The following is a 17,931-nucleotide window of genomic DNA, read 5'->3' on the forward strand; positions in this document are numbered from 1 at the left end:
CACCTTTTTGTTTGGCTCTTCGGGACCAGTGGTAGTGCTGGGCACGACAGTAGCTAACTTAAACACCGTATGTCCGAAACTGTTCCAAACGTTTGACCTGTGTTACCGTATTTCTTCATCACAACAACCTTGTGAAGTCAACACTGCCATTGTCGCCATTTTACCGATGAGAGAAGTCCGGCAGAAAGGACTTAGGGAGTGTTCTCATGGTCATCCCTGATCTGACGGTTCTAGTCCCAGTCCTACCATTGCAGTACATTGTCTATACCTAGGAGCTGAGGCAGAGAATACCACTGTTTGTTAGTAGGATTTGAGGTTCCCTGATTTTGCTAATAAGGCAAAAAGAATATTCTAGGTCCCGCAGTAACTCTGGGCATCTCTGAGCTCCTTGGCAATGGTATGAACCTGAAAAATCCCCAGAGCTGGTGTAACATCTCTGAAGTTGACTGCAGTTAATACCCATGGCATGGAATGCACCCTTTCCCTTAGCTAGGCTTTGCTCTTTGATTGCTTTGGAGACTCAGCTCCACTGTTCTCTTATCCAATGCCTTACAAAGGAAAATCCACTAAACATTTTAACTCCTACCGTAGGACCTTGTGAATAGTATGCAATGTACAGAGTACAGTATGTTTGCACTGGCAATAGCACTGACCTTCTAAGGAAGAGTAAGAGTCCTATGCTTAAGCCACTGACGTCCAAATAGTTTGATTAGCAGGTGCCTATCATCAGCCTGAAATGAGAAACAGCATCATATCCTTCCCACCAGAAACAGAGTTAACACAACAGTTACGTGAAGAAATGCATGGGCTCTGCAGAGAGCCATTCCTAAGCAAGGGTCAGAGATTCCACTCCTGAAACACAGCAGTCAAATGTGGTAGAAAGTAGGCAGGGGCTCCCAGCCCACCAGGGCTGCAGCAAGTTGTGGGAGTTGAACCCTGAGGAATCTATTTGACCTGCCCTGTTCCTTCCAGGGACAAGGCCCCTGGACAGAGGGAGTGTGACTACTCCATCGATGGCATCAACCGATGCATCCGGGACATCGAGCAGGCCTCGCTCGCAGCCGTCAGCCAGAGCTTGGCCACAAGGGATGACATCTCTGTGGAGGTAGGCCGGGGCTCTGTGGCCGGATCAGAGGTCTCTGGAAGTGCTAAAGACTCAGCATCAGGCTTCAGGGGGTGGGGAAGGGGACCAAACACATTTTTGATGCTGGCATTTTGTCACTGAACCACCTTCTCCTGGAACCCACCAGAGAACTTTTTGGAGGGAGGCAAATGCTGAGTAGAGAATGAGGGTTTGGTGGAAGAAGACATGTGCTGCTAGAGTGGAAATGACCAATATGGCTGAAATTTGGGGGAAAATGGCAGATGAAAGCGTGCCCGTAAGGTGAGGTTACCATATTCAGTTTCACACAACAGTAGAGCCAGCCAAGTCATGGAAATGTTGAGTGTTTTTTTGTCCTATTTTATCAATGTATGTTTTGACCAATGGGCATATTTAGCATTAAACTCTACACATTTGGTCCAGTCAGAGATAAAGGATTATGTCCTAAATTACCCAATATCCAGTGTTGGGAACCGTTTGCATTATATTTTTAACTCAGAGCCACGGCCCTTTTTTTTGCCGATTTTTTCTATTAACCTGTCCAAAAGCCCTTGATTCCCACTTCCTTCTCTCTGTCGAAAGTGCCTGACACTCAGCAGGTGCTTAATAAATATGGATGGTCTGTTTACTGACATGTCCCTTACCGCCCCTGAATTCATCAACAGTGAACTTTGCCTGCTGTCTCTAAGCAGTGGGCCCGGAGGTGGTCTTGCTCATTTTTATTAATAGAGCTGTCGATTTTACTCCAGCTCTGCTCCCCTCCCCCACTGTCAAGAAAAGAAAGAAGAAATATTCTCATCCTATGCAGAATGTTACAATTATTGTCAACCTTTTATTAAAGGAGGGACCTGCATACAGAACGGTGTGTGTGTCGTAAGTGCACAGCTTGATGAATTATCACCAACTGAGCACAGCCTTTAGTTCGTGCCCAGATCAAGAAACAAAAATGACCAGCACCTCGGAACTGCCCCCACAGGCCCCCACCCTTTCACCACCCCTCTCAGAGCGTATCCTCTGTCTTCCCTTCCTCCCTAGGAACAAAATCCCTCCCTTCGAACTGTGTGTGCTCCTTGCTTATACCACATTTATTTTAATAAGCCGTCTGTAATAAGATAGCATTGCTGAGATATTCTTGCATTTTGTTTTGATTTTTACTTATTTGAGACCAAGGGAGCATGAGAGGGAGAAGCAGACTCCCCGCTGAGCAGGGAGCCCGATGCAGGACTCGATCCCAGAGCTCTGGGATCATGACCTGAGGCAAAGGCAGACGCTTAACAGACTGAGCCACCCAGGCGCCCCTATTCTTGGCATTCTTGACTATAATCACATAATGAGCAGAAAGATGATAGTAAACTGAATAAGATCCTTGGAAGTCTGGGTGTTTCTCTCCACCTTCCTCCATCTTTCTATCTCTGTCTCTCTTTTTTCCTTTGTATCCCCAGGATTTTGTTTTCCATTTGTCATGTTAGATTGCTCTTCTCATTAACTAACCTCTGCCTGGAGCCCCCAGCCTGTGTGCAGGATTGTTCAAAGGGAAAGCAGCATGGGCCAGAGTCTCATTTCTGAGAAGCAGAACATTGACACTTTGTCAGAAATTACCACGTTCCATGCTAGCATGTGAGGACCTAAACCGTCCAGTGTTGTGGTCCCTTAATCCTGAATCCATGAAGCAGACTTCCTAGGACGAGTCCTACAAAGGCTCTGATCTGTCCTGCTGTAGTTAATGTTCACCTTGGAATTCCCCATCTCCCTCAAACTCCAGCATCATCCAGATCCTTGGCCTCATGTCCTCACAGCATGAGTTCAGTTCTTCTCTCAAACCTGAGAAGAAATACCTTGGGGTATTTTTACTGTTTGCATCCACATCACCAAATACAATGCAAGTACTTAGAGCCTGAGCTGAGCTCAGTGGGTTGCTCACCTGGCCTTTTCACAGTGTGCTGTCTGGGAAATGGTCCTGCTTTCAGAGAGCTGATCTCATGTCTCCTCTCCCTCCTCTCCCTCCTCTCCCTCCTCTTCTCCCTTAAGGGGTTCTTAGTTCTGAGGACACAGACACCTGGATGTTCCCCCAGACCCCACATTAGTTCCCCCCATTCGAACAAAGTTGTCTTCCCTTTTTGGAAGGGAAATGTTCCTTACTTCCAGTAGTTATGCTGAATAACTCAGAGTAAGGGTACCAGCAACATCACTTAACACTGTGATTGGTGTGAGTGAGGAGCCCGTAGAAAAACTATCCTTCCTGCCTCGTGTCACTCAGGGCTGGAAGTGTGGGGGCTCTAGCCCAAGGGAGCGGAGGGTCCCTGGGGAGGGCAGGGTGGAGTGGTAGCTACTCAGCTCACCCAAGAGAGAGATTATCCATTATAGATACAGTGGATATTTTGATACCCATTTCTCGTGACCTCCCTTGTCTTTCACGTGGGCCTTTTTATTTTTAAATCAATGTGGCTACATGGTGAATTACCCTCGGGTGGATTTGACAGCTCTCTCTCCTTATCAGGCCCTGCAGGAGCAGCTAACTTCAGTGGTCCAGGAAATTGGGCACCTTATCGATCCCATTGCCACGGCGGCGCGGGGAGAAGCAGCTCAGCTAGGACATAAGGTAACACGCCCCAAAGGGATCCTGCTGAGGGCGTGCGTGAGTGATGGGGGCACGGGATTGATCGCTGACCACTTCAGGGTCTGTTTCCACCTAGAGTTCAAACAGAAACTGGAGTGACATCTTTCTGGCTATGGCGGGACTTTCCAGCCAGCAAGACATTTAGTCATCTGTTGCTCTTGACCTTCCCTGGATGAGCCAGAGACGGTCGTTGACATTGCTAGTCTGCTCTCTGCCATCTTCTATCCCACGCTGGCTGGCCTCATTCTCACGTGTTTAGGGGTACATGTTCTTCCATGGCTTCTGCCTGTTCTCACACGAGCGAACAGAGCAGACTTGCAAACTTCCCTCTGGACAACCAGGCCTCCCTGGCCCATTCCAGAGGAGCCCTTCAACTGAGAGCTCATATCCGCATTTTGTAAGTAATGACTAATGTTTTGCCTGTTTGAGGTTCATTTTGCAAATCCTCCAAGGGTAGTTGCCTTGTCCAGCAGCCTGTGTCTCAGCAGAGAGAGGGCAAAAATTGGATTTTTAACAGCCTTTGGGGTTTCCTAACATTTATCAGTGCTGATGTCAGTATCGATGTGCATATCCAGAAAACGCAGCGGCCAAAATCTTTTCAGCAGGTATTGATTTTAGAAAATCAGCATTCTTGCTTTTTCACATGGTGGAACAGCTGAAGGGCCTACTAAGCTTCCTGCTGGTTCTGAGAGGTTTTTGAGATTTAAAATGACCAGTGTCTCTGTATGCTTCCATGTGTGGCAAATTTCATTTCTCAGCTGAGTTCCTTTATAGTGAGAAGAGGGCTTGTCCACCTGTGTGAAGAGGTTTAGAGGGTGGGGGGCCTGGCCTTGGGGCCAGAGCTCTGCCGGCCGGTGGGCTGGAGCGCTGCCCACGTGCCTGCTTCAAGGAACTAAGTCTGGCAGAGTAGCCAGACTTCATCTCAGCAGTTACTTTTGATTCCAGTAGGAATTTTGTAAGAAAACATATCCAGATTTCTAGGGCCACAATCCTTGTCCCTGCCCATATGGTGTTAGTATGGAAGATTAGTTCCTATGTCAGTGGGTGGCATCAAAAGAAAAATAATATATTTGTGTCACTTGAGTTACAAATTTACTCTTGGACCTTTGGGTAAACCAGTCTCACTTTCTAAGAGAGAGTTCTGGACGAAGGAAGCCTCCGGCCCTCTATCTGGAAGGGTCCCGGATTGAGAGTTGATGCCTACCTGGTTCCTCATTAGGACACTCAGGTGGGGCCCCAGATGAGCTTCAGATCACTTAGGAGTGATACGTGCAAATTCTCAGACCACGTGTATTAGTTTGCTAGAGCCACTATAACAAATTACTGCAAACTGGGTGGCTTAAACCAACAGAGACGTAATCTTTCACAGAGTCTAAAATCAAGGTGTCGGCAGGGCCGGACTCTTTCTGGAGGTTCTGTGGGAGAATCCGTTCTTTGCTCTTCTGGCTTCTGGTGGCTCCTTGGTGTTCTTTCGCTATATCATGCCAGTGTCTGCCTCTGTGGTCAGGTTGTCTCCTGCTCTTCTCTTTGTCTTCCCTTCCTCTGTCTCTTATTAGAATACTTCTTAATAGATTGAGGACCCATCCAAGTAATCCAAGATGATCATTTGGAGATCTTAAATACATCTGCAAAGACCTTTCTTTCCCAGTAAGATCAGATTCACAGGTTCCAGGAATTTGGACACAGACGTATCTTTTTTGGGGCCACCACTCAATCCTTTGTGCCCCCCTAGGCCCAGGGAGACGACATCATACACTAAAGACTCAAAATTCCATATTATTTTAACTTCTCTGCTAATCCAGGTAAGGATATTTCCTTTTCTGTCATGTCTCAAAAACGGAAGTTATCGTCTTTGCTGAGCTCCCTAAATACAGGAAAAAGAACATCCTTTCAAAAACTTTTGCCTACAATACATGAGTAATAATGACACCTAGCATTTATTGAGTGCCTGCTACATGGTAGGCATTGTGCTAAGTACTTTTGTGTATGCTCATGTAATCCTTCTAACAATCTTGTGGAGCTTAGCGCTAATATTAATCCCCATTTTATGGAGAAGGAAACGGAAGTTGGGTAACAGGAAGCAGCTTGCCTGAGAGTTCTCATTAAGGAATTGACACACGGGATTCACATCCAGTGGCTCTGACACTGGAGCTTTCTCTCTCCATCACCCAGCCGTAATGCCTTCATGAGGGCACCAGCTTAGTTGTGTTTAATTATCCTCAGCACACAGCAGCCCTTGACATTTTACAGTTGCATTGATGAAATGTACTTTTAAAATTAAAATAATTAATCTAGAGGGGCGCCTGGTGGCTCTGTCAGTTAAGCGTCTGACTCTTGATTTCAGCTCAGGTCATGATCTCAGGGTCGTGAGATCAAGCCCCACGTTGGGCACCATGCTTAGCGCAGAGTCTGCTTGAAATTCTCTCTCTCTCCCCCTTCCCCTCCACTTGTGTGCACTCTCTTTCTAAATAATTAAATGGGGGGGAAATGAATCTAGAAAACATGTAAGATTCTAATGCATTAAATGTCTTAAACGCCTTTAATACATACAGGACCCATCCTGAGCCCTGGCCCCTGATGACCCATCAGTGCACTGTGGTTCCCTTTGGTGGCAACACGAGGGCACCTTGCAGGGGAAGAGGATGAAATCCAAGGTGCATGTGTAGGCTGATACCCCGAGTTGTTCAGGCTGGGTCTTACACAAAGGCGTTTGGCCAAAGCAGAGACTGGGGCCAACATCCAGCCAAGTCATGTGCTTTGGCATCAATCATGTCTGCCCCAAGGATAGGGAGCCCCTTTAAAATTTATACAGAGCACCATAAAGTCCAGCAATAGCCCTGCTCAGGTGCTTTGAAACCATCTGTAAAGAACCGTAATCGAGGGTAAAAGAGGAAACGTACACTGATTGCTGGCTGATGGTGTGTCTCATTGTTAGCTCTAATGAACTTTCATATTTCGGACTCCCACCTTGTCCCAACCACCACCAGCCCTACAAACCCCTGCCCTCTGCTTCGCTTCTGACCCAGTGACAGCACCGCTTCTGTGAAGTGGCCTTCCTGCCCACAGCCCCATTATGGTCATTCTTCCTCCACATCATGGGAAGAAGTATTAAGGGAAATTGCTGGCTAAAGGTTTGAACTTAACTACACTTGCTGGAAATAACTCAGCAATTAGGAATCGTCACGCACAATGGGGGGTGGAACGTAAGCGCGTGATCAGGGTCGTTGGGCTGTATCTGAGCGGGCATGGCTGGTGGTCTCTGCAGCGAGTACAGCCAATATTAAGAGCTGACGTTCTGGATGCTGGGTAGATGGGTCTGACTGTATTATGCGTGGACTTTATTCTAAATACTTCACAGAGCAGCAAACAAATACCAGACAATAAACTGCTAAAATCAAATATTAAAACCATAGTGGAGCTGGACTGAAATTGAGAAGTCATGGGTGGTGCAGTGAAAGGCGCGAGCCTGGGCTGTGGACTAGGATACCTGCTTCCTGTCACAGCTCCACATCGTGGCTGCTTGGGGTTGAAAAATTACTTCCCCCACCGAAGCCTCGGTTTCTTCGTTTGTGTGTAGCTCATGGAATTGTTGTGGGGATTAGACGAAGCATGGTCAGCCTGTAGCAGAAAGCCTGGCGTGTGGGATGTGCCCAAGAAATGTCTGTGACATGTGACCCCGCCCAGCCAGTGTGCTCCCCTGAGCACAGAGGCACCGTGGCATCACCTGCTGGGGAGCCTTAAGCGAGAACGGTGGTTAGCCATCTGGAGGGGCTTTTCTCTTCTCCCAGGCTGGACTGACCACGAATAGAACATCTACACCGATGTGAAATCCTATATTTGCTTTTACTGCAAATCCACATTAGGTCGACATGCTTGGCGCAGAGGGCAGTCGGATTGGCTTCCTGGAAAGCCTTTGCTCTCAGGCTGCATCTCTCAGTGGCCCTGTTCCCCTGCCCCTCCCCGTCCCCTTTCCTTCTGTGTTCATAAGATGCTCATCTTTGGTTCTTTTGAAAGCTTTGCTGTTGATGAAGTTAAAATTTGTAGAATTCTCACACCCAACCCTGGATCACAGAACAAATTTCTCAGTGCTTCTGCCATGATGAGAGACAAGACGAAGAGCTCCCCAGAGGAAGTAAAATCCAAGCGAGGGTTCATTAACAAGCAAGTAGTTTTAAAAGTAAAATTGAGTGATGAGGAAGGTCTGAGGGTCTCATGTCTAACATGGTGACTATAACTTAGGATGGTGGAGTTAATCATAGAAAAAAACCAAAAGTAAATTTAAACCTGTGACAAAAGCAAAGTGAAGTTCAGCAAGTCTGCCTCTTCCTGGGTGTCATTCTATCCCTGTCCCAGTCCCCTCCCCACTAGTGGGGCCCCTAAAGGAGATACGTGGATTTCCATGATTTACATGCCGCACCTGTGGCTTTTTTGTCTTGAAAGGTGACACAGCTAGCAAGCTACTTTGAGCCCCTGATCTTAGCTGCAGTTGGTGTCGCCTCCAAGATTTTGGACCATCAGCAGCAGATGACAGTGCTGGACCAGACCAAGACGCTCGCGGAATCTGCCCTGCAGATGTTGTATGCGGCCAAAGAAGGTGGAGGAAACCCCAAGGTACCGTTCAGGATCCCAGGGACTCAGCTAGGGCCACTGGGAAGCCATCAGATATTCCTCAATATTGAGTCCCTCCAAGGAAAATTCCTCCAGCTCTTGGTTGATAGTATGTGACTTTCTGCTCAAAGGTGGGAAATAATCTTCAATCGGCCTTCCTAGGGATCTTTAAGGGGAACATCAAGAAATATACATAATTAAGCCTTTTTGTTATTTTTTCCATGACAGAATATGTAGGCAAGCATCCTTGGGAAAGAAAAGCATTGTGTGGTTAGTGCAGGAATAAAAATCAATACCTGCCAGGCGCCTGCTCAGTGTTGACACCCAGCTTGTGCAAAGCAGAGCTCGGTTGCTTTCCAGTGAATATCACTTCCATTCCTGGTCCTCAAGTTCAAAGCAAAACGTGGGTCAAGGTCACCCATGGCATGTGTTTCTGTGTCTTCCATCAGCAGTTTCCTATGAAAATCTCCCTTACTGGTTTGCAGGTGGAGCATTTCCTCAGCCTGATGTGCTTGTCACCCAGCCCCTTGAAGTGGCCAAAGACAGTGACACCTTCTCTCGGGAATGATACTGGTGTCCGGGTGATTGTTTTGCTTGTGAAACCATCTTGTGCCTTAAGTTCCCCCCGGGCTCTGGTGCCTTGAGAGAGGTACCTTCTAACAGGTGCCTCCACGTAGTCCATCTGAACTTCCTGGGTCCTCACCTAAGCAGCCCGTGCCGTGGGAACACGGGCTGGAACGGTTTGTGTGGGATACTTGCCTACGAGCTATAGGAATCCCTATTACGTACGTGTTCTTTTTAGTGTGCTTTGTTGCAGCTCCAAGGTCTTCACATCAATAACTTGGTACAGCAGAGAAGACTCTAGAGTAAGAGTCAGAGTCACAAAATAATACTCTTAGAGCTCACAGCTACTGAGTGCTGGTTCTGTGTCCCCTCTTATACCTCATACCCTCTTGATACTTAATTTTCATAAAAATCCTGTGGTGTAAGAAGGTTCCCGTTGTACAGATGTGGGAACTGAGACTGCTTAAGTAAGTTGTTCCACATCACAGGAGAGGTGGGTGTGGAGTCAGGACTGAGCCTGCACCGTATGGAGACATAGGCCAACGGCCCGAAGCAAGGGCTGGAGTGAGGTCAAGCAGAGTTGCAAGCAAGAGGCCACATGTAGCTGGTCGGTCTCAAAAAAAGAAATTATTTGTCACACAAGGGTGACTCGCATGCTAGCAAGAAGGAACAGGATATGCAAAGATGTGCGTAGGGTTATAGAAGGATTGTGGTATCTTTGGAGAATAGCGTGCAGTCTGATGCGCGTGGAATGCACAGAGAGTGGGAACGACCAGGGGGAAGATAGACTGGGCTGTGTTGTGACAGCTCTCCTCTCCTACACTTCAAGGCGTTTGGGCTTTATTGTAAGTAGTAGGGACTTACAACCCATCCAGAGTTGAGAAACACTGCTCTGGTAGCAGCGTGAATAATGTCTTAGGCTTGCATTTTCTGTGTTCCGTTTTTCCAGCCATGTATCTGGCAACTATTAACAGCCTAATTCTTAAGCTGCTAAAAATATTGAGAGCCAGCCAGCACCCTCAGGTTGTTCTCAGTCTTCTGGAAAGAAAAAAGGCTTGTTGCTGAAATGGTGAGGTTGAACAAGAAGAATAAGAATGCCCTTCTGACTAATAGCTGAGTGATAGGGGCTGTGAGTTGGCCCAGCCCCCTTTGCACCTGCCACAGTTCAAGGAGGGGGGGGCGGGGCCAGGACTCGCCTTCCAGATCCAGCTCTGGGTTGTCTTTTCTTCAGGGCTGAGAGCCACATGGCTCCAACCCAACCTGAGAAGATTTCACTCCCAGCAGAATAATTCCAATTAGGAGTTTTCTGGGTTTTTAAGATAATAGCACATCTCTTTGGACTGCAAGTTCAGAGCTCCTTGTGGAATTGTTTTGTACTAAGAAACTCAGAGTCGGGAGCGTGTATAGTCAGCACTGGAAGCTTTACACGACATCCCGTGCTTGGGAATGGTGGCTGGACACGAGAGTGGGACAGTTTCCAGTGACTGGCCTCAAGCATTGGCGGAGGCAGGACGGGTATATGTGTCTCTCCCCTCCCTGGCATCCTGCGTTCAGCCTGTGCTCTGTGCAGACCCCGACAGCCTCATCACAAAGGATGCTTAGGACGCTACAAGCTGGGTGTTAGGTCCTTTCATAAGAGGCTTTGTGCACAGACGTAATCACCTTGGGTGCTGTTCTTTGGGCCAATATTTCCTAGGTGTTACTTGCTCGGTCTTAGGTGACGTGTGTGTGTTAGATGTCGTGTGTCTGTGTCTGCAGAGGACAAGCAGTTAAATGATCATCAGTGGCTCTGACGTGGTGGAAAAGAGGATAAGCTTTGGAGTCCAGCATAATTGGGTTCAAATCCCAGTTCTGCCTCTTGCTAGCAAATTACTTCATTTCTTTGCTTCCTCATGTAAACAGTGGGGTTAATAATGAATACCTCTCAGGGGTCGTTACAGAGATTGATTGGGATAATGTGCCTGACACACTAGGTATTTAAAAAAAAAGGAAGAACGTGACAGCCCCAGAGCCTGGTGTTAATGAGTCCTGTGATCACGAGGCGTTTGCTGGCTCCCCTCACCCTTGCCCCACTGAGCCCCCTTCCACACTCACCTCTACCCCACCCAGCTCCCTCCTATGTCCTCCGTGAAGGGCCCCTCCTGCTTCTCCTGCAGGAGACACCCAGCCCTGTGCACTGCTGGGCAGTTCTAATTATTAGGTGGTTTTTACCCTTCTGCTAACATTGTCTTGTGTCCCCCCCCCCCCCCCCGTGGCCTTCTCCCATTTTCCAGATTCCTGTGATGTCTATGCCTGCTTTACTGGGCTTTGTAGTTGAAGCAGTATAATACAGAAATGAGGCTCCCTTGGAAGTAGACTTCAGACATGTTTCCAAAAAAGAACGGAGTCTGATATTTCTCCCGTGTTGTGCTGTGAGGGGCAGTAACAAGGAGCCCCTCCAGAATCTAAAAGAACGACCTCATTGTTGAGCCTTCTGACTCCCACTTCCCAGATTGCTGGTGGGCTTTTAAGCATGCCTTAACTGAGCGCCTACTGTGTCTTGGGTGTCTAAACTCGTGTGCTCAGGTGGCCGGCGAGTGCGATTTGGATGCGGCCGTGTGACAGAGATGAGGTTTGCCATTGGAGTTGGAGGACGCGGCCCTGGGAGAGGCTCGGGGTAATTGGAGGAGGCTTCACAGACTCTCAGCTGACCCATTAAGGGTCCGTGACTTAAGTATGCAGAGCGAAGGGGAGCAGGCCTAGAGAACTCCTCGCACAAGCAGATGGGAAGGTAATCGTTTCTGGGACAGCCAAGAGCAAGGATGTGTTTTTGTAGGTTTGGACGCCCCAGTGTGGAGAAAGCGTCCTTTACATTTTCCAGGGAGTTCGGAGAGCAGTCTTGTGATTTACTGCTGCCGCCCCCCAACCTGCCTCTTGTACCTTCCTCCGCCAATATGGGATAGCAGACGCCTGGCCAGCAGCACTCACTTCTGCCCAGAAACGTGCACTCGGCTTGAATGGGAGCATGCAGAATTGCTGACATTTTTGTGCCACCGGTGATCATCTTATTTGAAGTGAGATTTAGAGAAACACACACCTTCCAATTTTACCGTTTTCATCAGTATTTGTATGAGGTGCTGTCTTGAGAGGGCAGAGTGTGCAGGAAATGTCACCTTTCAGACTTCCATCATCCAAAGCAAGCAATCTGCACATTTGGTGTTTTACCTTCTCTGTACCATGAAACCAGCCATCAACCTGAATTACCAGTTTCTTCCATCACATCCCTAAGAGAGAGGGCTGTGCATGCTGACATCCTCACGACAGCCACCCGTGGTCTGACCAATGCACAGCTCATCAGAGGTCATGTGGAAGAGCTCTTCTGGATTCCCGTGGCTTTCAGTTCCACAGACCGAGCCATTCCTGGGGCTCCCACAGCTGCCGCTTCGAATTCTTCTCTTCCAGTTAGCCAGTCAAAGAGTTACCATTGACCTTCCCTCGCTGGCCTCCTTACCTTCTCATCCGCCAAAGGGAAGGTGCAATTGCTTGGACCTTGGGAAGGGTCGTCACCCCCTGAGATGCGTCAGGGCAGCTGTGGCCACTGCGTGGCGGGGGGCCCCCAGCGCCTGGAGCAGCGCAATTCTGATGCTGGCTACCTGGCGTCAGGTCAAATTTCCCAGGTTAAGGGCATTACCCTCAGTTCCGGCACCAACCATAAGCTCCAGGGTTCCCAGGTCATCCTCACTCTGACCAGGTGGCTCCAAAGTCAGTGGGTTCCCTCTACCCCCTCAGGTTCAGTAGTTTTCTAGAATGCCTCGGGAAATTGCTCTACTTACTATTACCTTTGTATTATAAAGGCTACAAACCAGCCGAAAGAAGAGAGGCAGAAGGTGAGGTCTGCCGGCCTCCTAAACATGTCCCAAATGTGTCACCCTCTCAGCTTAGGGCTGTGCATCACCAGCCGAGGAAGCTCACTCTGGCTTTGCTGCCCAGAGTTTTATTGGAATTTCATTATGTAGGTGGATGGATTGCATCTAGTCATATGATCAGTGATCCTGTCTGTAGCCCCTCATGTGCCCTGAGGTCAGGCTGGTACTAGGTGGCTCAAAGCCACAACCCTCTTGTCACATGGTTGGTCTCTCCAGCATGGCCAGCTCCCATCCTGAAACTGCCTACAGGCCGTGAGTCCCCTTCTTAACCTAAACTAATGTGTGGTCCAGGGGGCCCACCATGAAGCACAGAGGCACTCCTTGATCACTTGGGAAATGCTAAGCACTTAAAGGCTCCCTCCTAAGAACCTAGAACAAAAATCAGCCAAATGTTTGACGATTTCACACTGGGTGAGCTCCTAGGGTTGGGCTCATCTGGCAGCAAGCACTGAATGCGGGGGGGGGGGGGGCAGTCAACTTTGGGAGTGGTAGCAAGTCCTGAGGCCCCTTGCCTTTGCCATATGGTACTTGGGTGCCGTCACCTTGTTTAAAAGCACCCTGTTGGAGGGGAGAGGCTGAAACTTCCCTTGATAGGTGGCATCGTCCCTAGATTAAGGTTTGTTTTTTTCAGTGGCACTGAGAAATTTGACCTGATCTGGCCATCTGCTCCATTTCCTTTTGACCAGTGGCATCAGTTTAGCAGATGGCCGGCCACTCGGGGGCCTTGGTCAGCCACCAGATCCATAAGATTTCATGCTTCAGCTCCCATTTTCAGACGGCGACTGTCAGGGGGGTCCCTGGCAGGCACGTTGTCCGGCTCTCGCCCTCCGGTGGGCTATGAGGAGGAGTGGGATATGCAGGGCAGTGCTGAGCACAGCGCCTGGCACAGAGGAGCCCTCGGGAGTGGCAGCAGCTGGCCACTCTTCCTACTCTTCTGGGCTTTGATACCTGTTGTCATGCCAGGTTCCCTGCCTGTCACCTAGGATGAAGCATTGTCTGTCAGACGCTAAAATACCTGACCCAAGACACAAGAACAGAGATTTTGCAGCTGGTTTGAGAATCACATTGGGCCCGTAGGCTGGCTCTTGCACTCTGGAGTATACGCTGGCCCTTGGCACCTTGCCTGCGTCCACCTGAATGCCACTGGGTTTTCCTGGTCCAGTCAGGAGAGCTGGAGCAGGTCAGTGCAGCATGCGCGAGCCCAGCCAATGACTCAAGGGCAGGGAGGGAGGGCCAGGGCCTGTTCTGACTCCCCATGAGCCCTGTCTCTGCCCTCAGCTCTGTCGTCCACGCCTGGTTGGCAGCACAGAAACAGACGGTTCCATTTACTTCTAAACAAGCCTCTCCAGGGGAGAAATTGCACCAACAGCCTGCGAAGGTTATCCTTGTAAAAAGAAAAGAGAAACACTTGTGAAAGTAAGAATGAATGTCTCACCCTTTACATTAGCGTCCCCCCCACCCCGGTGACTTGATCAAACCCTTCATTTCCTGCGAACACTGTGCTTCTAGAGGGGAGCAAAGCCAACTGTTGGCAAGGAGCATGCAGCCTAGTTGGGGAGGGGCCGGATTGATGGAGAGGTAATGGAAGGGGGCAGGAGCTGTGTGGCAGGCACCGTGCTAGACACTTCCCATACAGCGCACTTGTCAGCTAATCTTCACAGTCCACAGCCTTCCTGCCTCCAGACCTTTGTACAGCCTGTGGCCTCTGCCCGGCACACTCTCCCTTTTCTCCCCTCCTCAGCCCATCAACTCTGCTGGAGGCTGGTCTCAACTTCAACCCGGACACCTCCTCTGAGAAGTCCTCTCTGACCCCAAGGCTGGCTTCGGAGCCCTTCTTGAGGGCTGTCGCAGTGAGCTGTTGCTGCAAACAAGCCGTCCTAAAACTTAGTGACTTCAAAAGCACCATCTGAGAATGATCTCTGGTCGATCTGCAGATCCACTGACCTCAGCGAGGTGGTGACCGGGGCTTGAGTGACCTGAGGTGCGGTCACTCCCGGATCTGGTGCTTGAGCTGAAATCACTGACCTGTTCAGGGCCTGGGGCTCCTTGGAGAGCCCTTTGTACCTCTGTGTGGTCTCACCATGCAGTCTGCCCAGCGCACAGCCTCAAGACAGCCAGCCTCCTTACACAGAGGCCGAGGACTTCACAAGCACATGTCCTGAGAGCAAGCCGGGCAGAAGCCGTATCGTGTTCCAGTATTGAGCCTCACTTTCCCCAGATCCTTTTCTCTGAGGCCTTCACCTCTCAATGACTCTCTGACTCCAGAGTCGCTCCTCAGGTCTGCAGGAATCCAAAGGAAAGCCAATGAGAGCATGAGGACAGAGCCATCCAAGGAGGGCTGCTGGAGGAGATGGTATTTAGGCTGGGCCTTGAAAGAGGGCTAGGATTTGCATGGGACAAAGGGTGAAGGAGGAGGAGAACATGATAGAACCAGCTGCTGCAGGCCGAGGGGGAGAAGGTGGAGCCCTGAGGAGGCTGCCAGGGAAGGGGGTGGAGGGAAGAAGTCCAGAAAGCGACTCCCCGTCCAAGGTGGAAAAAGAGTCAAGGATCTTCCTTCCTCAAGGCTATTTGTCACTGTTAACTTGTGAGTTCATTTTAGTCGTAATGATCAATCAGCGTTTGCATCCCGACACAGTTGCCTCGAGGTCACCAGCCATGATCCGCATACTTCACTTCTCGTCATGTGTCATTTTGGAAGACCTCCTCTTGTGTGCCGCGGCTTTCGGTTCCACACACACAGTTTCTGCAGCTCCCACAGCCTCCTCTTCTAATTCTTCTCTTCCAGATAGCCAGTCATAAAAGTTACATTGACCTTCCCTCGCTGGCCTCCTTACCGTCTCATCCACCGGAGGGAAGGTGCAATTTCTTGGGCCTTGGGAAGGGTCGTCTCCCCTGAGGCGCATCAGGGCAGCTGTGGCCACTGCATGGGGGGCCCCTGGTGCCCGGAGAAGCACGATCTGATGCTGACTACCTGACCCTAGACCAAGCTTCCCTAGGCTCAGGCATCTACGACTAGCCTATTCTTTATTTTCTTTAAGATTTCATTTATTTGAAAGAGAGAGAGCGCATGGACAGGGGGAGGGGCAGAGGGAGAAGCAGACTCCCTGCTGCGCAGGGAGCTGGATGTGGGGCTCAATCCCAGGACCCTGGGATCATGACCTGAGCTGAAGGCAGACAGACACTTAACCGACTGAGCCAGTCAGGTGCGCCTAGACTGCTCTTATTGTAAATACATGGCGCATGCATCCATATCATCTCGTTGAATTCTACTCTGTAGCATTGTTACAGTCATTCCCACTGTGCTGAGGAAGCCACACCCAGGACCCCACTTAGCTAATAAGAGGTAGAACCAGAGCTAGAACCCTGTTTTTCTGATGGCAGGACTTTGGCTCCTCCTCCTGCATCTTGCTACCACTGGAGGTGTTTTTCGGGGAGCCTGGCCCTACCATTGTTTCACCTGGTCACTCATTCATTTACCCGGCACCTCCTCTGTGCTTGACATGCACGTGAGACTCCAGCAGGTGTTGGAGCGCCTCCGAGTTACAGTCAAAGGAAGCTTGTGAGCGCTCGAGACTTTGCCTGCAGAACGTCTGTCCCTGAAGAACTTTGCTCACTCGTCCCTCCACCCTCATGGCAGTGTAATCTGTGACATAATTGCAAAGGCTGTTCCTCTTTCTGCGGATGTATTTCTCCTCTATGTCCCTACGTTTCCATAATCCAACCTTATTTGCAGGAAGGGAATTCTAGAGTGTTCGACAGCTTTGAGGAGAAGTGCTGTTGTCATGAACATGTTTTTCCCTTTATATTAGGTTTGTTTCGTTTTTTTTTTTTTAACTGAACCTGTAAGCTTGTGTCTTTGGGAATCAATGACATTCTCTTTCTCCCATCCTGAACAGACTAACATAAAACTAGTCCTGTCATAAGACACTGTTTGATATTGCAATTTTATTTTTCCTTTTGATGTAAAAAGACATCTTTTTCTACTTCTCTTTCTGATTTGTGGTGATTTTGCAAACAAACGTACCAACAGAAGAAAAGGAAAAATTCAGAATCACTGTTGTGCTCCGTAATGGGGATATAGTTTTGTGTTGTGCTTCTTTAAAGTTATACCTAAAAGAAGTGAAGTGATTTTCCGAGGAGACCGAGCACCATTTTCCTGTGCTTATGGAAACCCCTCACAGTCCCCTTTCCGCTTTCCCCCCTCAGGCCCAGCACACCCACGATGCTATCACGGAGGCCGCCCAGCTCATGAAGGAGGCTGTTGATGACATAATGGTGACACTGAATGAAGCCGCCAGTGAAGTGGGGCTGGTGGGAGGCATGGTCGACGCCATTGCAGAGGCCATGAGCAAGGTAGGCCTGGGCGCCCAGATGCTCACCTTAACCCCTTGACCCCAGTTCCTTCTCAGTTTCCCTCAGACATGGTCCCCAGGTGCTTTTCTCTAAGGAGCAGTCAGTCAAAGTGAATACCAGGGACCCAGTGACCAGTGGCCAGTGACTCTTTTTCTGAGGGTTTTGATCAATGTACATACATCTGTCCTCTGTTCAACTTGTTACTCATTCTTGATTATTCATTCATTACTTTTGGAAGCCACTCTCACCCTGTCTTCCAGTTTTACACAGGGGAGAAGGTATCATTGGTTCCTTCACTTATCAAATGGAAGTAGGTATTTACCTCCCTGTTTCCCTCCTCGAGTTATTGTGGGGAACAAACTCCAAAGTGAAATAATGAAGGGATTCCCAAGGGCTGGTCTTTGGAATGGCTCCTTTGGAATCTTGGGGAGCACATTCCTAGGCCCTACCCCAGTCCTGATCAACTGAAATCTCTGTGGAATTAGGCCAAGGAATATCTGGATTTTTTTTTTAAGATTTTATTTATTTATTTGACAGAGCACAAGCGGCGGTGGGGGGGCAGCAGGCAGAGGGAGAGGGAGACGCAGACTCACCACTGAGCTGAAAGCAGACACTTAACTGACTGAGCTTCCCAGGCTCCCCAGGAATCTGGATTTTTTAAATCTCCCCCATGGTTTTGGTAGCCAGATGCAGAAACTACCTACATGGTATGTGTGAAAGCCCATAGTGAGCTCTTGCAGGCAACGGGCGTAGAAGATAACAGGACAGTCGTTTCTCCTCTA

At 49.2% G+C, this 17,931-nt stretch overlaps 1 protein-coding gene across 12 annotated transcripts in view; it reads left to right on the forward strand.

Moving 5' to 3' along the window:
* The window catches only part of TLN2 (talin 2), a 408,649-nt gene that overhangs the window by 331,038 nt on the left and 59,680 nt on the right, over window positions 1–17,931 (forward strand). For all 12 annotated transcript variants that reach the window (XM_087859255.1, XM_087859253.1, XM_087859254.1 and 9 more), the window contains 4 exons: window positions 973–1,105; window positions 3,600–3,701; window positions 8,160–8,330; window positions 17,003–17,149. In XM_087859255.1, coding sequence (XP_087715381.1) covers window positions 973–1,105; window positions 3,600–3,701; window positions 8,160–8,330; window positions 17,003–17,149 — 553 coding nt within the window. The remainder of the gene's footprint in view (window positions 1–972; window positions 1,106–3,599; window positions 3,702–8,159; window positions 8,331–17,002; window positions 17,150–17,931) is intronic.

This window comes from Ursus americanus, chromosome 36, assembly GCF_024610735.1.
Source record: "Ursus americanus isolate L20-20 chromosome 36, mUrsAme1.1.p, whole genome shotgun sequence".
Lineage (NCBI taxonomy): Eukaryota > Metazoa > Chordata > Mammalia > Carnivora > Ursidae > Ursus > Ursus americanus.